This window comes from Prionailurus viverrinus, chromosome C1, assembly GCF_022837055.1.
Source record: "Prionailurus viverrinus isolate Anna chromosome C1, UM_Priviv_1.0, whole genome shotgun sequence".
Classification (NCBI taxonomy): Eukaryota; Metazoa; Chordata; class Mammalia; order Carnivora; family Felidae; genus Prionailurus; species Prionailurus viverrinus.
The window spans coordinates 141,202,430-141,228,595 of NC_062568.1; the positions used below are offsets into that span (position 1 = coordinate 141,202,430).

Consider the following 26,166-nt stretch of genomic DNA (forward strand, 5'->3'; position numbering starts at 1 on the left):
GAGAGAGACAGAGCATGAACAGGGGAGGGTCAGAGAAAGAGGGAGACACAGAATCTGAAACAGGCTCCAGGCTCTGAGCCATCAGCCCAGAGCCCGACGCGGGGCTCGAACTCACTGTCCGTGAGATCATGACCTGAGCCGAAGTCGGCCGCTTAACCGACTGAGCCACCCAGGCGCCCCCAAAGGATTTTCTTCTAATATAACAGTTACTCTCTGTATTTCTCAGAAAAAAAATCACACTATTGCTATATTGATAGCTGAATTTACATTTTATTAGAGGGTTATAAATTGGATTGACATAATTCAGTTAATTTCCTGAAAGGCTATGTGTTGATTCAGATCACCATTTAAGTGGTTATTTTCATTATATCAGTCCTCACGATACCACATGCACATTATATTTTGTGGTTATTTTTTGTTGTAACAGGTCAAATCTGGTTATCTCTGATGCTATGAAAATATTCATTAATTTTTTCCTTTTGTCCCGTCTATGCTCTACCTTTTACCCCCATGACTTACTCCGTACCTGGAAGCCTGTATTTCCCACTCCCCTTTACCCATTTTGCCTATTCCCGTACTTCCCTATATTTGTTAATTTTGTTTAACAAAATATCTACTATGTGTCAGGTAGAAGACATTCTAAAAGCTGAGGATATAGCATTGAAAAAAAAAAATCCCTGTCCTGATGGGGCATCATGGTGATGATATTCTTAGGACCTAACAATGGTCTCAGGATATAAGTAGAACTTTATTATGATGTTTCCTATAGTTTATGTAAACATGAAGTATTCATAAGCAAGAATAAAGCCTAAATAATTCTGCTATAAAATTATTCCTGTTGTGGATAAATACGTTTTTTTCAAAGGGCTTAGGTAAATTCTGATTTTGTTACTACATCAAGTTAATTTGTAACACACTTTGAAAATGTTTCTTAAAACACCCTTAAGTAAAATATGCATTTTCTTTTTATATTGAGTTAATAAATGGATTTTTCAAAGATAGGAAATGGTATATTCATTTTGATTTACATTTAACAACTAATCACTATTAATGAACTCAAACAGGAAATATACAACTTTTGTACATTTCTATTACACAGAGTTTTGTAATAAACAAGTATTGCAAATTAAGTTCTAAATAAATGTTAACCGAGTATGTATAACATTGAATTTTATTTCTAATACATTTTGTAGTTTAAAATATAGATAAAACCACAGCTAATCCTAAAATTGCCAAACTGGTTGCAGAAGTCTTGGTACCCAGGGCAGGGACACTGGATTCCTGTGCAGGAATAAACTTGATTGCTTGTGCAATGTTAGAAACCTCTGAAGTGAGATTAGCTTCATGGATGGCTTGAATTGCAAAATAGATTTTGGTGCCATTTTCTATTTTAAAAGGTTCTGGTTTAAATTCAAAAACTTCTATTGAGCCAGCCTCCTTAGGTGTCAGACTAGAAGTATTCACTAAAGCAGCATTGTCAAAATCTTCTTGGAGATCCTGGAAATGCTCACTTATTCTTATAATATAGCTGTTGGCTGGAAAACAAATAGAAATTTCATGTATATTAAAATCACTAGGATGCCGTATTACCACCACACTGTCTTACATTTAGGGGCCTATCAGAAACACACACTAGGATTTGGGTATAGAAATTGCAGATGTAGATTTTATCTGGTCATTCCATCTTAATACAAAAATGCCCATTTGAAGGGGCACCCCAATGTTTAGAGTAGTGCTATCAACAATAGCCAAATTATGGAAAGAGCCCAAATGTCCATCAACTGATGAATGGATAAAGAAGGTGAGGTATATATACACAATGAAATATTACTTGGTGATAAAAAAGAATGAAATCTTGCCATTTGCAATAATGTGGATGGAACTAGAGTGCATTATGCTAAGCGAAATAAGTCAGTCAAGAGAAAGACAAATATCATATGATTTCATTCATATGTGGAATTTGAGAAACTTAATAAATGATCATAGGGGAAGGGAAGGAAAAGTAAGATAAAAACACAGAGGAAGGCAAACCATAAGAGACTCTTGAATACAGAGAATAACTAAGGGTTGATGGGGGCTGGGGATGGGTGGGATAAATGGTTGATGGGCATTAAGGAGGGCACTTGTTGGGATGAGCATTGAGTGTTATATGTAAGTGATGAATCACTGGGTTCTACTCCTAAAGCCAAGACTATACTGTATGTTAACTAACTTGAGAATTAAAAAAAAAAAAAGCAAATATGCGAGCAGTTTTTATCTAGTTATCTAATCACAAAAAATTAATTCAAAATCATATAGTACTAAAAAATGAAATCTAGGGTTTTTTTTAAGAAATAGAAATATAAGGAGCTAAATCTATTTTTAGAACAAGGAACACAATAACGCTCAAGTCTAGGAGAGACATCCAGTATTCCACATCTGTGTTATTTCTCATTAAGCTGAAAGGAAGGACTAGAAGGGAGAGTAGACATCAGTAGTATGGGGGACAGGGATAAGGATAAAGGGCAAAAGGAAGAAGAGAGTCTAGAATGTGTACTAGTTAAAATGTGCTTAAGAGCTAGGCAGACTTTGATTAGTACCCCAATTCTACTACTTTCTAGTTGTGTAACAAAGAAAAATATATTTAACCTTTTTACCTTCAGTTTTCTTATGTATAAAATGGAAATTCAATCATTCAATTCATTTAAATATTTATTGAATGCCTAGTACTTGACTGGTAAGAATTATATAAGATAATGCATGAAAAGTGTTTAGCAAAGTGTCTGGGACCTAAATGTTTGAAATATTAGTTATTATAACTGCTACTTTGTCAAGAAAAGAAAGGAAGATCCTGACATATTTTTTTATTCCAAAATGCTTTTAGAGATCTACCAGAGCTATCAATATAAAAATATATTCTCATATTCCAAAATGCCATGAGCAGTAAGAACATCACATGTCTTTGTTTGAAGTGAAAACTATTTTATCATGAAATGTTGAAGGTGTTTTAAGTGTGTGGTGAATAACTTCGATTTAGTGGTTTTAATAAAAATTCAGACCCTCTGTCTTAGCATTCTAGTTTTTTGGTAATAGGCCTGATCAATCCATTTTACTACTCTTCACATATACCTTGCATTCCAATTAGGTGGGTCTGTTTATCTATCTATCTAACCTTTATTTTTAATTCAGATATTTTATTATGAATTCTTGCTTTTTTGAACTTGATCATATTATTTGGTCTGACTCCCTGAATGTTCCTCCCTCTCCCTACTTATGCAAATTGTACTCATTCTTCAAGGCCCAACAGGAATCCCAATGTCTTCATGAAGACTTGTTCACATATCTTATCCACTCAGATGACTCCTATTGCACAGAATGGAGTTTTCCATATTATTTTATGGAGGTTCAATTTATCTTTTTAATTTGATTATATTCTTGAGGACAAAGAGGAGGTTTTACATTCCTTTTTTTTTATCAACTAGAGTATGTGGCACAGTGTTGGGTTTGTATTTGACCTCTTGTTGACCAACAATATAGTTATTAAGTTGATGCCCAAAATAATTGAATTAGAGAATTATAAAATATTAGAATTACATCAACTTGTTTTAATACTTCTAGGTCACCTAGTAATTTTTATATTTGACAGATATGGAAATTGGGTCCCTCAGAATTTAAATACTTCATTGGAGATTATGTAGATATTCATTTATTCTTTAAGAATGAGATACTGCTACTACGTTCTTTTGCAATGCTTGATGGTTAACATTTGATAGCAACTACAACCTCTTCTTATTTGTCACAAGGAAAGATAGAGATTAGGTCCACCTAATTTTAGGCATTTGTGGTTAAATATAGTGAAGTTCTTTCTCTCCCAGTGTCCATATGTAATGCATTCTTCCTTCTTTTAGTTCCTATAATCAGCATTATGAACCCAATCTTGAACTGAAGACTTGGTCTTGACTGAATTCAATTCGGAACTAAACATTTGGTCAGGTAATTTTATTTGTGGCTTTTTCAGTGCAGGTATTTTTAAAAATTTTATTCTGCCATAATTTTAAGGATCATAGCATGAAAAAATAATATATTTCAGAAGTTGTCATGATAAGAATTTTCAACACTGAAGTACAAAAGAGCTCTTTTTGCATATTCTATGTTTCCTTTGTTTTTTTAGAATGATTTTTTCCTTATGTAATATGATAAAAAGAAATACAGCTTTGAAAAATGCTGTATAGGAAATGAAAGACTTAAAAGCATCTTTTCTTTTGAGAGGCATTATCTCATATTGATAATGATAACTTTCCAACCTTAAAGGGAAAATAGCAAGATTGGCTTTATCTCATAAGAATCTACTAGTCTAGCACAATACTGGAATATGATAGGCATTCAATAAATACTAATTAAATTCAGTTTAAAGTATAGATAAAAGTTCCTTACCTTTCAGAAACGAGGGCAATTTATTAGAACGAACTTTGAATGAATGAGCTATTTCAGCTTTCAATTTTATTCAAAGTCCATGGCCAAGTCTCTTCTAACTGGTGAGTTTCCCTGCATGTGATCCTCTCTCTCCATGGGACACCTTCACTTAACTTGGCTAACTTTTCTCATTCTTTAAAAGTTAGGTCAGGGATAGTCTTCCCTAGGAAGTTATGATATACCTTGTGATCTGAACCCCCAACCAGGAGTTTCTGGCCTTCCAATGGACTGCCATTACTTGCAGAAAGTGTCTTCTGCACTCAACTGACTGTTGAGAGTAGGGATTATGTCTTAGGAACTTAGTACTGTGTTTGAAAATTCAACAAAAGATCAATGAATAAAATTATACAAGTACATAAACACTTAGAAAATCTTTTCTTTGTTAGGGAGAAGAAAATGCAACAGAAAGGTGTGAGCAGTCTTCTCAAAGTCATTTCTAAGACAATTCATATTGTGAGAGGCTGTTTGACCCAACAGAATTGAAAAGAGTGGGTTAGATTTCCAAGTTATTAAACATAGAAATAGTTTGGGCCAGTTCATTGTCTCTTGGAGCTTCAATTTTTCCATCTGAAAGTAGGTGAGTAATGGCTCATAATAAACACTCTATACATGTTATTTATAAATAGGACATTAGAAAATTCTTAGCAGATGAAAGCCAAAGGGGTTTCTTTTTCATATTTTAAAACATAATTTGAAACTTACCTTTTCCTTTATCAAGGACATTGCCAGGGGCAGTCCATGAAAGTTGAATTTGATCTCCTTTAAACTTAGCCTCAAGATCTGTGATTTTACCGGGTGGGAACACATGAGTATGACTACCAGCAGGAGGAGCTCCTGATACAATAAATGACCCTCCAGAGCTTAGTCTGCTGAAGTCTTCTACTTCAGCTTCTGCCATGTCATCATTGACATCAGGCCTGGGTGGGTTCAGTACAATTTTACCTGCCAAAAAAAGTAATTTTGTGACTTTTCATAATGCTGTTTCTTTATCTTGTAATCTCATCTTGCAGCTGTAGAGGGTTAATATTGACTGATAGCAGACATTGAGAAGTAACAGCTTTTAGTGAAAAAAGCTTGTTTTATTGGTGTCATTTAAAAGTTGAGGAGACATTAGACAATATTAGAACTATCTCTTAACATATCTGTATTTATTACTTAACTGTAAACCCTTTGAGGACAAGGATCGTGTCTTATAAAGCTTTGTAGCTCAAGCCTCTAGCACAGTGGTTGTCACCTAGGGAGGTGCTCAGTCATTTTTTTTCAATGTGAATGAAATGAACTGAGGGGGATGTAAACAAAACATATTGGAAGCATAGTCTTGTGTTAGGTCTATTAACATGAATATGGTTTTGAAATACACAGATGATTATATATATAACTGTATACTTCTGTTTTCCATAGTACATGATAATTTCAGTGCTTGCCATATGTAACGTATCTAAACAAATGACACATTTCGATCTTAATGACACTTACCATTTTCAAGGTAGCCTGGCATATATAAAGCTCTGTTCTGTTTTTGTCTTAAACTTAGTCTAGCTGTGTTTTTTTTTGCCTGGGCATGTACTTTTAAACTGTATCTACCATTTCCATGGAAATCTGTGAAATATCTTGAGTAGATGCCATCATTCTTCACAGTATCAGCACCTAGATAATACAATGTAATAAAATGTAATAATTAGCCATTCAACAGAGTAACAATGACAGTCCTAATTGTTCATGAGCACTAATGTTAGCAATAATTTTGGAAATGAGTAGAAGTACATGAACCCTGGAATCAGTCTGCTTGGGTTCAAAGACTGGCGTGGCTACTTGCTAACCTTTAACCTTGGAAAAGTAATTCATAGTAAGTATTCAATTAACATTAGCTATTATTATATCATATAGGAATCTTAAAATAAGGAAAATGTAAACTGGAAGAAACATATGCAAAACATTGACACTAATGAAAATGGAGAAAAATTGTACTCAAGTTCCATGGGGCAAGTAAAACTGTCCATAAGATGTAAAGAAAATAAATGTGCTCATATCTATGCCTGGTCAAGATAAATGGGTAGAAAGTACTAAAAACATTAAAATCAAATTTGATTTACTTAAAATTGATTCATTTGCATTATTTCTTTTTTTTTTAACGTTTATTTATTTTTGGGACAGAGAGAGACAGAGCATGAACGGGGGAGGGGCAGAGAGAGAGGAAGACACAGAATCCGAAGCAGGCTCCAGGCTCTGAGCCATCAGCCCAGAGCCCGATGTGGGGCTCGAACTCACGGACCGTGAGATCGTGACCTGAGCTGAAGTCGGACGCTTAACCGACTGAGCCACCCAGGCGCCCCCATTCACGTTATTTCTAAGTTACCTGACTGTAGTAGGATTTTAGGTTCAGTGGAAGTTGATGCAGATTCTTATTACCTGCACCATTGTCCCAGAGCTCCAGTATTACTTGATGTCCATCTTCACTTTCTATAATGGCTGTTACGTTGATTCCCAGAACAGGCAAAAACCCTTGACTGACTTGTGCGTAAACAATCATTGGGCTAGGGTAATGTGTTGTACTTTGGCTCATGTGAGCAGTTGCAATTACTGGGAGTGTAGTAGGACTTCTTGCTCGAGTAGTCATTGTCACTGTTAGCACTTGAGATTTGGCTTGTTTATTTAGAAGGTGGTAAGTCCAAGTACCTGTCTGAAAATCCAACATATCTATTTGAGAGCTTCTGTGGTATTTTCCTATTCTTGTTTGGAATACAAAATTATTTAGAAATTTAAGCAGGGCAATAGTAATGGTTTTTGATATTCAATTTTATATGCTAGTAAATAGTATAGATATGAATCTCTTACCATTCTACTTGGCTTCTTTTTTTTATGACAGATGATCTGTCACTGCTTTAATATTGACAATGTAGTACATGTTATCTTCATTTTTTCCCCTCAAAATTGATTGATAAATCATGGAGAAAAAAGAATATTCTTACCTCTGCAATTCCTGGTATTCGAAGACGGGCAGACCGAATATTTAGTTTATCTTCTTTGAAATCTGAGGTTTCATATCTTGTTCCTTTTGGATCTTGGAGAATAATTTCTGGCTTTTGTATTGTCCACGTGACAACAAAGAAAGTGTCATTTCCAATTGTACTATCCACAGGCACTGTACCATTTATCCATTTCTTTCCTGTAATAGTCAAGCTTTTACTTTCCAACTGTTATGTAAATAAAACAAAGAACACAGAGAACAAATTTGTTAATAAAATTAGTTAATAAAATTTCAAAGTTTTGTCAGTTCAGAGTAATTCTAAATTTATGTATAAGATTTCAGTAAAATAATTACTTTGAAGAATGTTGCAAATAAAAGCATTTGTAGTTATAAATAATAGAAGAATCAAAAGAAAAGATGGCTATAAGTGTCACAAAAAAAGGAAAAACAGTAAGAATGTTTTTCTCTACCCCTGAAATATTTTCAGGCAAAAATTATTTATTACAGAAGGAGATGACTATTTAGGATAATGGAGATTTATTACAAATGTGAAAAGGCAAGTAATTTTTCTCAGATACCAACCTGAATAGCCTGCTGAGTGATGCTGCCACTTCTAGATGAAATTCTACTGAAAGCATCAGTGAGGCCATTTATGTCTTTATTGGCATAAAAGCGATGTCCTCCTAAAATGGAATTGTATTTACTTTTATAATATTAATTTTAGTTGGGAAAAATCATACTTGTTCTTGTGCTGTTATCAATAAAATTTGAAGAAAACTTAAAGAACTGGCCAAATATTATTGTTTTTATATCACTCATTAGATATAAGGGCCTGCCACAGTAACAAAGCTGATCTAATCACTCAATAATGTTATAAAGATGAAACTTAAGACAATTTTTTGAACTGGCTGCTTATTTTTTAGTTGTGACTAAAGTATACTAAAGTAATTTAGAGAATGACAATTTAGAATTAAGTAAAAATTAAGTGAGAAAATAAATAACATAGGAAGTAACAAAAAGAGAAATTACTTAGGTATAAGGAATGGAAAAGGATGGATTGCTGAGGGTAAAAATTGGTAATCAGTACTTTATCTACAGCCTTGGGCAAATTGTTTGTACTCTGTAGGATTCCATTTCTTCTTCTATGAATTAGGGCTATCTGAACCTGGACCGTAGGGTTGAACATGACAAATATGAGCAAGAATTTTGGAATCACAGCCGAAGAAGTCATTAATAACCATGGAGAAAGAAATTTCGATTTGGTGGTTTTGGTAGAAAGTGGTGAGAAGTGAATGAAGACAGTAAATGTTGACTTAATATTAGAAGAAACTGGTATAGGTAGGAATGCAGAGAGGTGGCGGGGGAGGGGAGAGAGGAAAGATTAATTTGAAAGAGAAGGACAAGGAAGGGACAAAGATTAATTTTTAGGATAGGAAAATTTTCAGCAGTTTTGTGGTTTAAAGGGGAAAGAACTCTTGGAATGGGAGAGACTGAAAATGTATTTTCTATTCAAGCCACATTCCAAAGGTTTACCTGTCATATTTGACAGGGTCTCCAGTTCTTTGGCAGCAGCAGGTCCCAGAGCAATAGTGTGGATGATCGAACCACTTTGCTTTACCTCCTCAAAGCATAAGCTTATTTGATTATCTTCCCCATCTGTTAGTAATACGATCTCAGAACCAGAAGTACTCTGGTTACTCTGGATAATTGCCTGGTAGTGAAAAATCAGATTGTGAGTTATAGAATGTCATATCTAAATCAATTTAAAATAAGAATAAGCCTGTTATTTAGTCTTGGAGAAGTCTTTAGGCCCATGCATCAGAGTAGGCAAAAGGAAACTTTTTTTGCATTGTCGTTGGCATGGAAATAAGTGTAATGTGTAAATGGTCTTTTAGGTTTTCAAAGACAGAGTGTTAACCGTTCTTCTAGTCCTTTCAATATACATTCAAGCTACCCAAGAAAGGAGAATAAAACACTTAGAACAACGCCTAGCAAATAGTAAGTACTAAGTGAATGTTAGTTGTTATTATTGTTTTCCAGGAGATGCTTGGGGTGGAGGCAAATGACCCAGGCGATTTTGGCAGCACACTAGACAGCACTTGCAAAGTCATGACTAAAGGCAGGTATGCAAAGTTAAATGATACGCCTTTTTATGTATTTTAGTTGATTATTGAAGGATCTCAGGATTTCCTGGGGAAAAAAAACAACAACATAAAGTAGGAAGTTTATAAATTTATCAAGTATTACAAGTTTTGTTTGTTTGTTTGTTTTTGTCTTTTCCTGACTTCTAGTAAGAGTTCAACTCTTTAGTCAGACAAATTGGGAGTAAATTCTCGTTCTGCCATTTGCTAAATAGAATAGCTAGAGTTTAGTTCTCCATCCCCCTCCCCTCATAACTCAGTGTAGTGATTAGCTTTTTGGATTTGGGGGTAAGAACAGGTTTTGAATCCGAGATTTGCCAGTTACTGACTATGTGATCTTAAGAACAATGTTTAATTACTCTGAACCTCAGTTTCCTTACGTACAAAATAGGTGTAGTAATAATACCTGACTGGAAACATAATGGTAAGGATAAATAAGATCATACATGTAAAGTATTTAACATAGGCAATAAGGTAGTTAGTATATGCTGAATAAATTTTAGCTATTGTGATTATGATTATGATCATGATTATCTAAGAAAATGCTTATATATTGCTATGTTTAATTATAAAAGTAATTAAGAGGTATTCATAACTGAATGTGATTTGACATAATCTATTTAGCAATAGACTCTGTGGTCAAAAGATCATAAGATGTATATCAAAATACATTAAGAAAAACATACCAACCAATATGTGCAAACATTATGACACAGTCCGAAGATATATTACTGTCATATTTTTGAACTGAATAGACATAGATAAGAATTATGTCTATTATAGTAATAGGAATCCTTTCTTGAGCACTTACTTATTTTACATAATTCTCACAATTAAATGAATTAGGTATTATTGTTTTCCACATTTCCTTATTTGAGTAAACTGAGATTTTCTGAGTGGATAACTTACCCAAGGTCATTTAGGTAATAAATAATAGAGCCAGAATCCTAGGTTTGTCTAAATTCAGAGCTTGTGTTTATCCTTAAACTGATATGCTTTATAAAAAATAGACTCTATGAGAAAGCTAAGAGATGGTATTAGTTAGTGGCCTGGAAAAGAGTAATAATCTCCACTTTCAGGTGAAGCAATGGGAGGATCAGTGAAGCGAAGTTTTTGTGACTTAAAAAATGATATTAGGGGTACCTGGGTGGTTCAGTCAGTTAGCGACCGACTCTTGACTTCTGTCAGTCATGATATCGCGTTTGTGAGTTTGAGTCCCGCATAGAACTCTGTGCTGATGGTGCGGAGCCTGACTGGGATTCTGTCTCCCTCTCTGTCTGCCCCTCCCCTGCTTGCTTTCTCTCTCTCTTTCTCAAAATAAATAAAAATAAACTTAAAAAAATGACAATAAATAGGCTTAGATAGAGGCTATCTTAGGTTGGAAGAAATTCAAATGCATACCATAAAGGCAGTTTAATAAAGTGCTCAGAAATTTCTCCCAATATTTTATTCCACAATTTTCATTTCTTTAAACTTCCACCTGTGTATCTTGGGTTTGGTCCTATACTGCTTGAGGAACTACCTCTACCTTTGTGATTTTTAATTGTCAACTTAACTCGATGAACTAAGGTTTTCTTTATCCATAACATAGAAATATTGCTAAATTCCCTCTTCCCTGCACAGTCTCCGCCACAGCATTATTGTCCACTCATAGAAGTTCAGGCTGTGGCAGTGTTAAAGAAATGGGGAGCTCCTTAAGGAAATCACGGTGATTATGTGTGCACTGGATTTTCCCCCTTATTTAACCACTCCCATTGCAACTCAGTACCTCAAGAGTGTGCTGGTGGAATGATCACCTTCAGAGAGGCTCCAGCTGTAAACCACAGGTGGTATGTTATTTAGATATTATAAATTATTTAGATAAGGGCCCTGTGAGCTCATGACCCTTTTTAAAAGATAGTGGGACAAAAAGAAAAGCAATGGTAAATGGCAAATGGTATTTGGAAAAGCATTTTTATTTTACCTGGAATCCTGCTGAGAGACCACTGCAAATTGAAGTTCCACCATCAGCTGCTTGAGGCAGGTTTGCCGTGATCTTTTCATAAGCATTCTCATCGGTTATATTTGTTAGATAATTTTGGATTGTAGCATAACTCTCAAATGTGACCATCCCAACCAAGGATCCCTTTTCTATAATTTGAATCAAGTATAGTTCTACTGCTTGATTCATTCGAAAGAGACGGTCTTCCTGTAAGAAAAAGATGTCTGCATAACTTCTGAGTCTCAAGTCTTAACAGATTGGTGAAAGACAAAGTTGTTCATGGGCCAGAGATCATGATAGTAATTGATTACTGTATTTTAGAGTTAAACTCCTTTATTTTATTAAGAAGAAATAATGTTGAAGAAAAAATTTAAAAATCAGTTATGTTATACTTAGAAAAGCCTTTAAAATCTATGCCTTTTTATTTAACAGTTTTATTTATATTCAAGAATTCCTGCTAAGAAAATAATTTTAAAATGCATACAAAGATGTTCACTGCAACATAATTTTTAACACTAATAAGTTGAAAACTCTAAAATGTCCAATAACAGGAGGTTATTTGACTAAGTTGCGGTATATGCATATGATACAACCATTAAAAATCATATCATTAAATCATTTTTTCCATAGAGAGTGTTCAAGGTATAGTAAGTAAAAAAATCATATTATACTATAAAAAATATAATAACATTTTTGAGGAAAAACAAATACACTAACAGAAAAATGACTGGAATGACATATGTTCAGTGGTGGCAGTATGTATAAATTTTTTTGTTCATTTACATTGTTTCTAGTTTGTTAGGCCTAAAAGTTAAAGAATAAACATAACCCATACTCCAATTATCTTCACATAACAATTATTTTCATTTTAGTGTATTATCTTCTAGTAGTTGTTCATATAGAATCACTGTACTAAACTTAGAGTAATAAATATATATTTTAGTTAGTTTCGTAGAACTAAACCTAAGATTAAATTATGTTTCTAGTAGCTCAAATACTTAATTTAAGAGAGCTAACAAATAAATGTCTTACTGAGTCCATACTTCCAGATTTATCAAGTACCAAACAGACTACTCGCTGTTTAGACTTCAGCAATGAAAATGTAGGACGAGGTGGTGAATCTGTTCCTGTCATGGGAGGTGCATTCTGAAAATCATCAGAATCCTTAATTACATCCCATGTGCTTCTGCGATTGCACATTTTGTTTTGTAGGTTTGGAGCTTCCATATTGTGTGTTTCTGCTGTACAAAATTCAGTTACCTGGAAAAAAATCGATGAGAGGACACTATTACAATAATTGGTAATCACTACTTTCCATTCCAAATATGCAGCTGGTTTCCATATACATCCTCCACAGATTTCACCTCCTGACAATGAAAAATTATGCCGTAATCTAACAATCTGACATCCATTTTGCATACCTCAGTAGAGAGGAAGCAAGGTGAAACCATCACTGGAAAGTTTTTTGGTGATCCTTTTAGGTATAGGGAGATCGTAGAAGTGGGGGGAGTGTGGTGACTCCCACTGGTTAAGCTAACTTCTTATTTTCCCTTCTGAACTCCTGGGTGACTCAAGCGTGAATTAGTTTAATGGAAAAGGGACTGGATTTGCAGTGATTTCTAGCTGCCCTTTAAAAGTGGGATAAAGAAAATGACCTTCTTTAATTGCCCAAGTGTTTTCTATATCTTTATAGTTGACCAAAAAACTTGAGAACAGATATTTTAACAAACTGGATTGTTACTGGCTCCAGTGAACTCTGACATAAAATAATACTCCTGACAAAGTAATGAAAATATAGGGAGAAAATGAGGAAATGTGATTGCTTTTCTTGCAGTTGCAAGTGGTGAGTTGTATCCAGTAATTCTGCCAAATGATGTTTCCTTACTATTGAATCTGTGAAAATCCTCCAAGTTTTGAAAACTTTGTAACTTGGAAAAATTCTCCCATAAGCTAGTGCAGCATTCAGGAAGGAATTCATCTTGCAATAAGCCTCAGCTTATTAGAAATATTTTTATAAATTTATTTTTATTTTTCTGAGACAGACAGAGCATAAGTGGGGGAGGGGCAGAGAGAGAGGGAGACAAAGAATCCGAAGCAGGCTTCAGGCTGTGAGCTGTCAGCACAGAGCCCACGCGGGGCTCAAACTCACAAATCGTGAGATCATGGCCTGAGCCGAAGTAGGTCGCTCAACCGACTGAGCCACCCAGGCACCCCTAAATATTTTTATAAATTTAAAAATGCCCTCCCGATATAGTCTCCAGATGTAAGCTCAAGTTTAGAACTAAATTATTAAATTTGAATACTTTTTATTTAAGTTTTAAGATTTTGTTTTCCTTCTCATATGGAGGACTTACATTTACTATAGAATGATTTACATTTCCCAGAAGGGGTTTATTGGATGGGAGAAAAACACAGTGTCAGTCAAAGTGGTGACTGAGAATCAAGTCTTGCTGAAATGAAATGCCTGTCAAATCTGGGCCCTCTTTCCCCTGCCACTGCCACTGTCACTGGCTTTATTTGCAGAGTTCATGTTCTTTTATCTGCCTACGGCCATGGCCTTCTGACCGGTCTCTCTACCTCCTCAATCATCTCACTCTGTTTTCCCCTGCACTATTAGTATGGTTATCTTCCTGAAAGAATTAAGCTGATCATATCACCAGTCTGAAACTAGTTAGATAAAATCCAAACACCTTAGCTTTGTAGGTCCCAGTTCCTTCTTTCAATCTGGCTTCCTGGTCCTTGCTCACCATGCTCTGCTTATACCACACTGAATTTTTTCCTGTTCTTAGAGTATGCTAGAAATTTTCACAAGGGTCTCTGCTAACCCAAGTGGGAAAAGGGACAGGAGATTTTGTGCAAATTAGAAAAGGACCTGTTTTCAAGTTTTTGGTTTTGTTTTATTTTGTTTCAACAGCTATTTACTTGAAAATTAGTCCAATAAATGTTAAACTTTTTAGTGACCATGATGCAGATAATTTGGGCAGTGCTCAACTGTGTAATCATGCATAATATCCCTGAACTTTTTCCCACTCTTTGCTTTTATAAACTTTTGTTCCCCCTAAAATAGCCCTTCCTGTTCCTGCTTTGGCAAATTAATACTCATTCTTTTTCAAATACAAATTTTTTTCATCTCTTTAGGAACCATTTTCTGACCTCCATTTGATGTTTGCTGTGCTCTCACAGAACTTGGCTCATAAATCTTTCTCTCTGTATGTATTCTTATATCTCTACCTTTCTCATTAAATTGAGTCACTTAGGAACAGTTATCTTTAATTATTTCTGTATTTCCAGCTCCTAACACAGTGTTGGGCATGATGTGGGATTCGACGTTTCAGGGAAGGAAATCATGGAATTGAGCATTCGGTATTTCAAATCATATCTCTTTTGGGTCTGAGTTTATGCCTTGAATACAGATGCTATGCAATTCATTTAATCTGTGTTATGATAATTAGAAATTAGTGTTATTCTGGACAAGATGTTCAGCATTTATCTCTGAGACATGGCTTATATAATTAAATGCCTTCCATATTTCAGCTACATGATATTTTTCATTATTATTTATGTCTCAGGTAGGCAGCATGAGTTATCTCCTTGACAGATGCTTTTGAGATTTATAGCTTGGTACAGACAGTACATATTCCAATTATCCTCTTGTGTCACCTGATCTGATGTCTATTTGGATGTTGAATTCTTTGGTTAGCCTTTGCAGATCCAGATTCAGCAGGTTAAAATGAACTTTCTTGGCTTGTGTTCCAACTATTTCCAGGAGGGAGCTTTATTAGACTGGAAAACAACTTCTACTTCAATATCTAATTGAGTTCATTTAAGAGTTTTAGAAGAAAATATCAGATCTTTATTTTTACTCAAGTTCTTCATCATTAATGCCATAGGCTCTAAAACAATTTTAAATTTTATTGGAAATAATAGGTCTTTCCAACCTCTACCCATGGAAGTATTTGTTGCTAGTGATTTAGTATATTGAAATTTACTTCTTTTAAATAAGTTAGTCTTACTTTCTAGAGCTGGTATGCTTTATTTTGATTTGTTTTTGATAACTTTCATATTTAAAAATCTTTTTTACATGTTTGGAAACCTTCATTAGGTAACTATAATATGTATATGTTTACATTAATTGAGACTGGACATATCTAGGGTAAGAGACAATTGACTATTATCCAAATATTTTATACATTAAAACAATAAAACTTAAAAAAATTATTTTGTACTCACCTTGTGCTGAGCACCATGATCATGCTTTATTTATACTGCCTCTTATAAACCTAACAACAATGGCATCATGAAGTGTTATAATTCCCATTTATGAGAAGAGAAAACTAAATCTAAGATTCAGCAATTTGCTTACAATGACCCAGTTTGAAAATGGTCGGCTGCATTATGATATCAAGTCTTTCTGACTCCAAGGCACCTGTTCTTATCTGCCACGTTTTATACATTGAAACCAGATATTTCAGGTCAAACATTAGCTTTAAAACTTGAATTATTTTGTTAATATTTTATAATTGGTCGGACTGGTAATTGTGAAATTTTCCCTTAATTTTTTATGTAGAGCCATGTACATTTGCACAACATCACTTTGCAATAGCTTGATGTACTTTAGTGTGAAGGTAATAGAAAATTTAGAATGTCAGTACATTTCCAAAGCTATAGAATGAATTACTTTAGGAAAGTAGTATGACCAGCACTTAGAAGAGAGAATTAAGAGTAAGGTTATAGTTCTAGAACTACACAAATCCATGGAAGTCAAATGACAGAAGGGATGTTGTAAGAAATTGTGTGACATCAATGAAAAGGGTACAGTTCTACTTGTGAAGAAGAGAAACCGGTTAATAAAAAAAGGTGGACTCATTTCCAGACACACCTTGACACAGGCTGGAGAAAATGGCCATTAATTAATTGTCTGCATGATCTCCCTCATTTCTGTTAGTATACATAATTTCATAGTTCTAAATCCAGCTTCCATAAATGCTTTTTCCTGAAGTGTTCCTTTGTGACACTAGAAAAAGAAGGTACTTACAGAACTGAGACTTTGCATAAACATTATGGAGTCCTTTGCAGTCTGGGATTTTTCTGGGATGAATGTACACTTTGCTTCATACAGCCCTGTCAATGAGTCACGCCTGCATGGCCTTGTTATACAGCTGCCTCCCTGACATTCCTTGAAAACCACATTAATGCCAGTAATATGAGTTGAACATCTATGATGAAAGAATTAAATTACATTTACATATAAAGACCAGAAATCACGAAAAAAGACTAACATCCTAAAATCTTTCCTTAATGATAATTGCTATAGATCACAGACAAACATTTCATTTTGACAGAGTAGGCACAGTGTTCTACCCCTATTTACAATTGTTGTCAACAAGAACAATGATTCCATTTCATATTTATTAACATTCATTGCTCACTAATGTGACCAATAAGTCTATTATCTGTGTGACCTTGAGCTAAAGATAATTCCTAAGCTATAGGGATGTTGTAAAGATTAAATGAGTTAAGAGATATAGAGGAGTTGCTTCATAGTGGGAATGAGGGAGTCAACATTATGCTGAAAACCCTCTTAAATTTCTATGTATGAAACACACACACAACTATTGCTATATAGATGTATACATATATACATATATGCGTGTGTACCATACATACAAAACCACATGTGATTTTGTGTTTATAGCATCTTGAAATTTACATTTTGAAAACCATTGAGCTAGATTGAAGGAAGAAATAAAAATAAACCCTACATGGAAATGCTTGTGCATTCAAACAAACCATTTAGTCTTTATGATAAGTAAGATAATTGTGAAGTCCTTGGCAAGGAGTGGGAGATGGGGTATGGGTAAAAGATTCTAAAGAATGCCTGTTTATCTGTAGTATTTACTTTTATTCTACATTAATATTATGTGTCATGATATTAATCTACTTTGATATATTTTTTGGTATTATAAGAATTAAAGAAGATGGTGAGTTTTATATTCCAAGACGGTTAGCTCTAGAGTAAGCCTGAAAATTAAACTTACACTGCCTCAAAAGTACCTGGCACACAGTTGGAGTTCATAACTTTTTTTATGACTGATAAGAGAACTTACTCATTTTTCATTGACTTATCAAAAATTTGTTGTTTGATACATTTGTTTACCTTTTACTTTGTGCCAGGCCCAAGGCTAGGGGATTAAAAAATCCTCAAGGATATTACAGTCTAGTGTGGAAAATAAAATTACACAGACCACTGCTACTCAGTGTGAGAGAAACCCATGTGTACTGCTTGAGGATACTCTCACATATGACCCCAAATGTTGGGAGAGGCAAAAGGCCCTTGGGGAAAAGAACGTTTAAACTGAGTCTGGAAGAATGAACAAACATTGTTTAGATAAGGGAGGTGGTTCAGGGAGGAGTTGCATGGCATGAGAACCCTGTCTGCATGAGAATCCAGGCAGCTTAGTGGGGATAAAGCAAACAACATGAAAGATATGGGGAGAGGCATGTTTCTCTCACACCTCTGTTCTCTAATATGTTTTTTTTTTTTTTACCCCAAGGACTTATTTCCAGTTACACTGATTTCTATTGTTCTTTATTTAAAAAAATTTTTATTGTTTATTTATTATTATTAAGAGACAGAGACAGAGCATGAGTATGGGAGGGGCAGAGAGAGGAGAAGACACAGAATCTGAAGCAGGCTGCAGGCTCTGAGCTGTCAGCACAGAGCCTGATGCAGGGCTTGAACTCACAAACTGTGAAATCATGACCTGAGCCAAAGTTGGATGCTTAACCGACAGAGCTACCCATGCACCCCTCTATTGTTCTTTAATACTCTTTAAATACTCCGTATTTAAATATCTCATCTATTTTTTTAATAGGACCTGTCTAAATCTACCCAGAATTATATTTATATTTAAAGAATATAATAATAATAATAATAATAATAATAATAATATATTTATGTTTCAAAAGTCATTTACTCACTTATCCTTATGAACAGTACTTTTTTCAGCTTAAGATTAAATTAAAAATAAAATATATGTAACATGAAGCTCTAGTAGGTTAACTGAGTTCCATGAAACAGATTCACCTTAAAGAGTTATGAATCAAATGGAATAAAAGATTGGGAAAAATAAAAGATTGGGTAGGAACTTGAACTCCAGTTCTCAGATATAAGGTTTAGGCTACAACTTTTTCCTTTCTCCTCTGGCAATAACATATTTTAGTACAATTCCCATGAATACTGAAATGAGTCCCAATTCCTGATTGATCTTGATTTCTAGGTAGAATCCCCAGAAATATTTGGACATATACATATTGGGCGAGGTTGGATATTGCAATTAACTAAACATTCAATCACCAAGATAGCCTTTGTTTGCCAAGTATAGAAAATTTAGAAGTCATAAGTGAAAAGTTTTGAAAACAAATTTGTTCAATACAATGATACCTTGTTGCTTCAATAGTGTTCCTTCTAGAAATATAGAATGGCTGATCCACGTTATACTCATCAAATATTCCCCATCGGAGATGGGCCCACTCGTGGACAAACACTCTGCCTATAAAAGAATATTGCCATTCATAAATTTATATTTACAATATTTTAATACAGTGTCCATGTAATTTACATCTCCCTACCCCATATCCATAGCATCATTGAGTCAAAGAACTTCAGAGATTGACACCTTTCATTAGGTCAAAAATGTTGAAATGGGTTAGTATCAATGAATGACTAAATTTATTATTGACAGACACACAAAGAAGTGTAATTATGTTAAACATAACTACTATATTTCCAGACAAAGGTATTAATCAGTACTTATTTCTCTCTTTTTAATTCTTTAAAAATATTAATCGTAGTGTTATATTTGTTTCCAACGGAAATACAAGTAGAAGAATAAAATAGCTATCCCTACCTCGGGACCCATAGATAGGCAAATTATTAGTCAACAAGAAGTTTGGAGTAAAATGTATATATTTTCCTTTTTCCCCACATTGTCCATATTGAAGTGTATAGGGATCATCTCCATATTTTAGGTAAGGATTAGCAACTATGACATCTGCCTAAAAAGCAGAGGAACAAACCAAAACATCACAAGAGTGATAGAAACAAAGATTTATTCTATCTCAATTAAGACAAGTAATATTTCTAATTTAATTACTAAAGTAGTGATTAGGAATTACTAAAAAAAATTTGAGTATTAATTTTTAGGAAGCACAGGAAGAAAAAAACAATGTAAGAGCTAGATAAAATACTCTACCTGGTCATATGATTCTTGTTTTGGCATTAAGTACTCAGATTTTGACTTCCAGGTCATTGGAATTAAAATGCTTACATTCCTGAAATAAACTCTTCGTTTGGTGGCATGAAATAGGTAAGTAGAAGCTTCGGTTACCATTTCCTGAAGAAATTAAAAATAAATTGTAACAATTTCACAGTGAAATAAGCATGAAAGTATATATACAAACAAGAAGAAGCAAATCTAAGCTCCCTTTCTCCAAATATTTTGTCAAAGATTAATTGAAAAATACGTTGAATTTTACTCCGTCTCTTTTTCTGTAAACTCCTCATTTCCATATGCTCAAAAATCAATGCTATTTTCTACCTATCCAGACCTACATTCACTGTTATGGATTGGAGAGGGGCATAAGAGTTCTGGGTGAGATATAAAGGTGATAAAAGACTTGGAGCCTGTTGGTAAGTTGCTTATTTAATCAAAGAGAAGTGCTTACAATCGGGTTGAAAGTTTAAAGCTTAGTAGATTTTATACTTGTTAATTGAAAAAAACCACTTTGTTAGATTTATTTTGTGTTACCCTTATGCAACAAGGGTAATAATTTACCTCATAGGGATATTGAGGAGATCAAAAGGGATAGTATATATTAAAATGCTATATATATAAAGTGTTTTATTATACTGACTAATCCCAATAAAATTAAGAAGTAAATCAACTTCAAAGAATATGCAATATTTTCTTCAAAATCAAATACATGAAAGTTTTAAAATGTTTTAGAGTTGAACAAGTATGAAAACTGAAAAAATGTATAATGACAATCTAGCGCTTCAGTGTAGGTTAACTATTTAAACAAAAAAGTAACTTTATAAAGGTAAAACTTGGAAAGAATTCTCCACTAGCTCTAAAGTCTTTCTGTTAAACAAGTTGAAAAAATATTGTGGCTTGGCCTTTTAATAATTTATTAGGGGAATGACTAATACTATTAATATGTGCTAAATCATACTTAAACTAAGCAAATATTAATCTTGACAGTTTAGATACATACTACATAAATGATGACTCCTGTCAAAGCAATTTTGGAAAGTTACAACTCTGTGTGAGCATGTGTATGTGTCTTGGCAACATGGATGGAAAATACTTACTGAAATTAAAATAAGTGGATAATAAAAATTTCTCTCTTACCTTTATGTTTTGAATGAGTTTTTCATCTTCTGGTACACTAGGGTTAATGGCAATGACAACGCCATCATATCCATTCTTATTTAAATGTACCATTGAGCTTTTCATTCCAGGCAAGAGATGTAAAGCTAGGAATAGAATAGCATACAGACTGAGCACCATTTTTGCATGTTACAATAAACCTTGTGGAAATGCAAGGAGAGTATTTATGTATGTCCTTAACTCAGGAATTTGAATCTAGCCCAAAATATTTGCATAAATATAACATGATGAATTACTAAAACATATTGATGAACTTCCTTATCTTACTTCCTCATCCTAAAGATTTAAGTTGTTAAGTAGCAATGGAGATTATGCTGAACACATTTATCATACTTTCTAAAACAGCTTAAGTCTTAAGTACTCACCGAATTGAGTAATTCCTTATATTGTGTAGTTGTCATTCTCATTATGGTGGTTAGTCATCGTCATCATCCTCATCATCAAGAAATTGTCAGATCCTGGGATCTTTTTATAGAAAAGCACTCTATGGAAGGATGAGGAAGTGAAATAAGAAGCTCCAGGAAAAAGCAGGTGAAAAACGTTTGTTTAAAAAACAAAACAAAACAAAACAAAACAAAACAAAACAAAACGAATGAAGGAACTGGAATGGGAGTGGCAATGAATTAGGGTTTACCTTCTTCCTGTAGATGAGAGTGACATAATCACAGTAGTCAGGGACAACTATGGGTCAAGAGGAAAATGGGTTTTTGGTTACCTTCTGTGATGGCTACTTGTGTATCTCAGTTTTCAAGAAGCAGTGGATGCTTTAAGTCTTATATAACTTGACAATTTACTGTGCTTTAATTGAGATTTCTCTTTTGGACTGAACACAAATCTGCCCATGTCCCTTAGCTTAAAATAGTTGTACACATAACATTGTGAGCTGGCTTTGGAGTCAGATGAATCTAAGCCTGACTGTTGCCTTGGTCACTGACAGGCACTCGATCCTTAATAACAGGGTGTGGTTCTTTGGAAATCACTTCATACAAGAGTCCTGGCACCTAATGAGCACTCACTAAATATTAGCCATTATTATTAAACATTATATATTATATTATGAATACAAAGCTTCTTGTAAATTTTTACCAATTCTGTGTTTTCATTGGATTCTTTTGTAAAACTTTATATATAGTCTTCCAGTGTTTAACTGGGGAATAAAGAGTCTCTGAACCTACCCAAAAACGACTTGAGTAAGGAATGTCAGAAGTGAAACTGTAAGTTCAATGGAATGTTCTTGAACAATCTCCATCTCTTGACAATGTCCTTTCCCTGCCAGTCAAGCTTAGATGTTGTCTCACCCATAAATCTTCTCAAACTATCTGCAGTAGGAGTAATCTTTCTTTCAGGACACTTGGGTGCCTCAGTCGATTAAGTGCTTGAATCTTGATTTTGGCTCAGGTCATGATCTCATGGTTTGTGAGATTGAGCCCCTGTGCTGACAGCACACAGCCTGCTTGGGATCCTTTCTTGCCTTTTCTCTCTGCCCCCTCCTACTCGTGTGTGCACGCTCTCTCTCAAAATAAATACATAAACATAAAATAGAAGTAATCTTTCTTTTGTACTCATTTTAGTCACTTATTACATACCACTTGTATTGCAATACTACTTGTATTGCATTTGTTATTATTAAGACACATAGTATACCTCCCCTGCCTCCCAATATGTATGTAAACTCCTTGGAGGGAAGAGTTTTTTTTTTTTGGTTCAACCTCTCTCAATCTGAATTCTCTATACTGTAAAATGCAGACAGTAATACCCATCTGGAAGGAATGTTGTGGAGGTTAAATGAAATAACATATATGAAAGTACTTATGTGTACAAGTGCCTGGTACATAGTAGGCCTTCAATTAATGCTTATACCTTGTTTTTCATTATACCTTTTTTGTTTTCAATTTTTTATTTAAATTCTAGTTAGTTAACATATAGTGCAGTATTGGTTTCAGGAGTAGAATTCAGTGATTCATCACTTTCATACAATACCCAGTGCTCATAACAAGTGCCCTCACTAATACCCATTACTCATCTAGCTCATTCCCCACTACCCACCTTCCTCCATCAACCTTCAGTTTTTTCTCTATCTTTGAGTCTCATAGTTTGTTTCCCACTCTCTCTCTTCCCCCCACTTACATGTTCATCTGTTTGTTTCTTAAATTCCACATATGAGTGAATCATATGGTATTTGTGTTCCTCTGACATACCTTGCTTAGCATAATACATTCTAGCTCCATCCACATTGTTGCAAATGGCAAGATTTCATTCTTTTTGATTGATGAGTAATATCCCATTGTGTGTGTGTGTGTGTGTGTGTGTGTGTGTGTGTGTGTGTGTGTGTATACACCACATCTCCTTTATCCATTTGTCAGTTGATGGACATTTGAGCTCTCTCCATTGTTTGACTATTGTTGATAATGCTGCTATAACATTGGGGTACGTGTACTTCAAATCTGTATTTTTGTATCCTTTGGCTAAATACATAATAGTGCAATTGCTGAATCATAGGGTAGCTCTATTTTTAACTTTTCAAGGAAGCTCCATACTGTTCTCCAAAGTGGCTGCATCAGTTTGCATTCCCACCAACAGTGAAAGAGCGTTTCCTGTTCGTATCCTCACCAACACCTTTTGTTTCTTGTGTTGTTAATTTTAGCTGTTCTGACAGGTATGAGGTGGTATCTCATCATGGTTTTGATTTGTATTTCCCTGATGATGAGTGATGTTGAGCATCTTTTCACGTGTCTGTTAGCCATATGGATCTCTTCTTTGAAAAGGTGTCTACTCATGTCTTCTGCCCATTTCTTCAGTGGATTATTTGTTTTATGGATGTTGAGCTTGATAAGTTCTTTATAGATTTTGGATCTATAAAGTAACCCTTTATCTGATATGTCATTTGCAAATATCTTCTCCCATTCTGTAGGCCGTCTTTTAATTTTGTTGATTGTTTCCTTTGCAGTGCCAGTTGTTCCCAGTTGTTCATTTTTGCTTTTGTTTCCCTTGCCTTTGTGACATGTCTAGTAAGAAGTTGCTCTGGCTCAGGTCAAAGAGGGTGCTGCCTATGTTCTTTAGGATTTTAATGGTTTTGTGTCTCATGTTTAGGTATTTCATCATTTTGAATTTATTTTTGTGTATGGTGTGAGAAAGTGGTCAGTTTCATTCTTTTGCATGTCATCATCCAGTTTTACCAACACCAATTGTTGAAGAGAATGTCTTTTTTTCCATTGGGTATTCTTTCCTGCTTTGTCAAAGATTAGTTGACCATATAGTTGTGGGTCCATTTCTGGGTTTTCTATTCTGTTCCATTGATCTATGTGTCTGTTTTTGTTCCAGTACCATACTATCTTGATGACTACAGCTTTGTAATATAGCTTGAAGTCTGGAGTCATGATGCTTCCAGATTTGCTTTTCTGTTTCAGGATTGCTTTGGCTATTTGGGGTCTTTTGTGGTTCTATACACATTTTAGAATTGTTTGTTCTAGCTCTGTGAAAAATGCTGGTGGTATTTTGATGGGGATCGCATTAAGTATGTAGATTGCTTTGGGTAGTATAGACATCTTAAATACTTTTTTTTAATGTTTGTTTATTTTTGAGGGAGGGAGGGAGGGAGAGAGAGAGAGAGAGAGAGAGAATAGGGGTAGAGAGAGAGAGGGGGATAGAGGATCTGAAGCAGGCTCTGTGCTTACAGCAAAGAACCTGATGCAGGGCTTGAATTCACAAACTGTGAGATCATGACCCAAACTGAAGTCAGATGCTTAACTGGCTGAGCCACCCAGGTGCCCCAACATTTTAACAATGTCTGTTCTTCCAATCCATGAGCACTGAATGCTTTTCCACTTTTTTTGTGTACTTTTCAGTTTCTTTCATAAGTGTTCTATAGTTTACAGAGTACAGACCGTTTATCCCTTTGGTTAGGTTTATTCATAGGTATCTAACTGTTTTTGGTGAAATTGCAAATGGGACTGATTTCTTTTTTGTTGCTTTGTTATTGGTGTATAGAAATGTAACCTATTTCTGGGGCTCCTAGGTGGCTAAGTTGGTTGAGCATCTGACTTGGGTTCAGGTCACAATCTCACCGCTTGTGAGTTCCAGCCCCGCATCAGGCTCTATGCTGACAGCTCAGAGCCTGGAGCCTGCCTTGGATTCTGTTTCCTCCTTTCTCTCTGCCCCTCCCCTGCTTGTGCTCTCTTTCTCTCTCTCTCAAAAATAAATAAACATTTAAAAAAATAAAAAAATAAATGCAACTGATTTCTGTATGTTGAATTTATACCTATGACTTTGCTGAATTCATGTATTAGTTCTAGCAATTTTTTGGTGGAGTGTTTTGGGTTTTCTACATAGAGTATCATGTCATCTGCAAATAGTGAAATTTTGGCTTCTTTCTTGCTGATTTGGATGGTTTTTTTCTTTTGCTGTCCGATTGCTGAGGCTAAGACTTCCAGTACTATGTTAAATAGTAATGGTGATAGTGGGCATCCTTGTTTTGTTTCTGACTGTAGGGGAAAGGCCCTCCATTTTTCTCCATTGAAGATGATATTTGCTATGGATCTTTTGTTATATGGCCTTTGTGATGTTGAGGTATATTTCATCAATGCCTATTTTGTTGAGGGTTTTATCAAGAATAGATGCTGTATTTTGTCAAATGGTTTTTCTGCATCTATTGAGAGGATCATATGGTTCTTATTTTTTTTTTTTTTAATTTTTAAAAAAAGTTTTAATTTTAATTCCAGTTAGTGACATACGGTGTTATATTAGTTTCAGGTACACAATATAATGATTCAACAATTTGTTACATCACCTGGTGCTCATCACAACAGGTGTACTTCTTAATCCCCATCACCTATTTCAGCCATCTCCCCAATCCTATCCCCTCTAGTAACCATCATTTTGTTCTCTATAATTAAAAGTCTGCTTCTCTCTCTCTCTCTTTTTGTTTGGTTTCTCAAATCCCACATTTGAGTGAAATCATATGGCATTTGTCTTTCTTTGACTAATTTCACTTAGCATTGTACTCTCTAGCTCCATCTGTGTGGTTACAAATGCTAAGACTTCATTCTTTTTTATAGCTGAATAATATTACATTTTATGTACACACAAACACACCCACACACACATCTCCTTTATTTATTCATCTATGGATGGACACTTGGGCTGCTTCCATATCTTGGCTATTGTAAATAATGT

The 26,166-nt window shown here is 34.5% G+C and overlaps 1 protein-coding gene across 1 annotated transcript; it reads right to left on the reverse strand.

Moving 5' to 3' along the window:
- Positions 1-1,194: 1,194 nt before the first annotated feature.
- Positions 1,195-21,114, reverse strand: LOC125173795 (calcium-activated chloride channel regulator 1-like). Its single transcript, XM_047873358.1, has 14 exons — positions 20,956-21,114; positions 19,798-19,938; positions 19,453-19,600; positions 18,987-19,095; positions 16,578-16,758; positions 12,575-12,802; positions 11,525-11,749; positions 8,954-9,131; positions 8,003-8,103; positions 7,422-7,646; positions 6,862-7,132; positions 5,929-6,099; positions 5,155-5,394; positions 1,195-1,535 (listed from the first exon to the last, which is right to left on the reverse strand). Exons 1-14 carry the CDS (start codon positions 21,112-21,114, stop codon positions 1,195-1,197), a joined length of 2,718 nt encoding a protein of 905 aa, XP_047729314.1.
- Positions 21,115-26,166: the final 5,052 nt, after the last annotated feature.

What these genes read in the sequence shown, in the direction of transcription:
- LOC125173795 (XM_047873358.1), bottom strand. Translation starts at nt 21,114, where the DNA reads ATGGTGCTCAGTCTGTATGCTATTCTATTCCTAGCTTTACATCTCTTG. An exon ending in GCTCTGGGACAATGGTGCAG is followed by an intron (nt 6,100 to 6,861) that starts GTAATAAGAATC and finishes TGTATTATCTAG; the next exon opens with GTGCTGATACTGTGAAGAAT. An exon ending in TGTCCTTGATAAAGGAAAAG is followed by an intron (nt 1,536 to 5,154) that starts GTAAGTTTCAAA and finishes TTTGTTTTCCAG; the next exon opens with CCAACAGCTATATTATAAGA.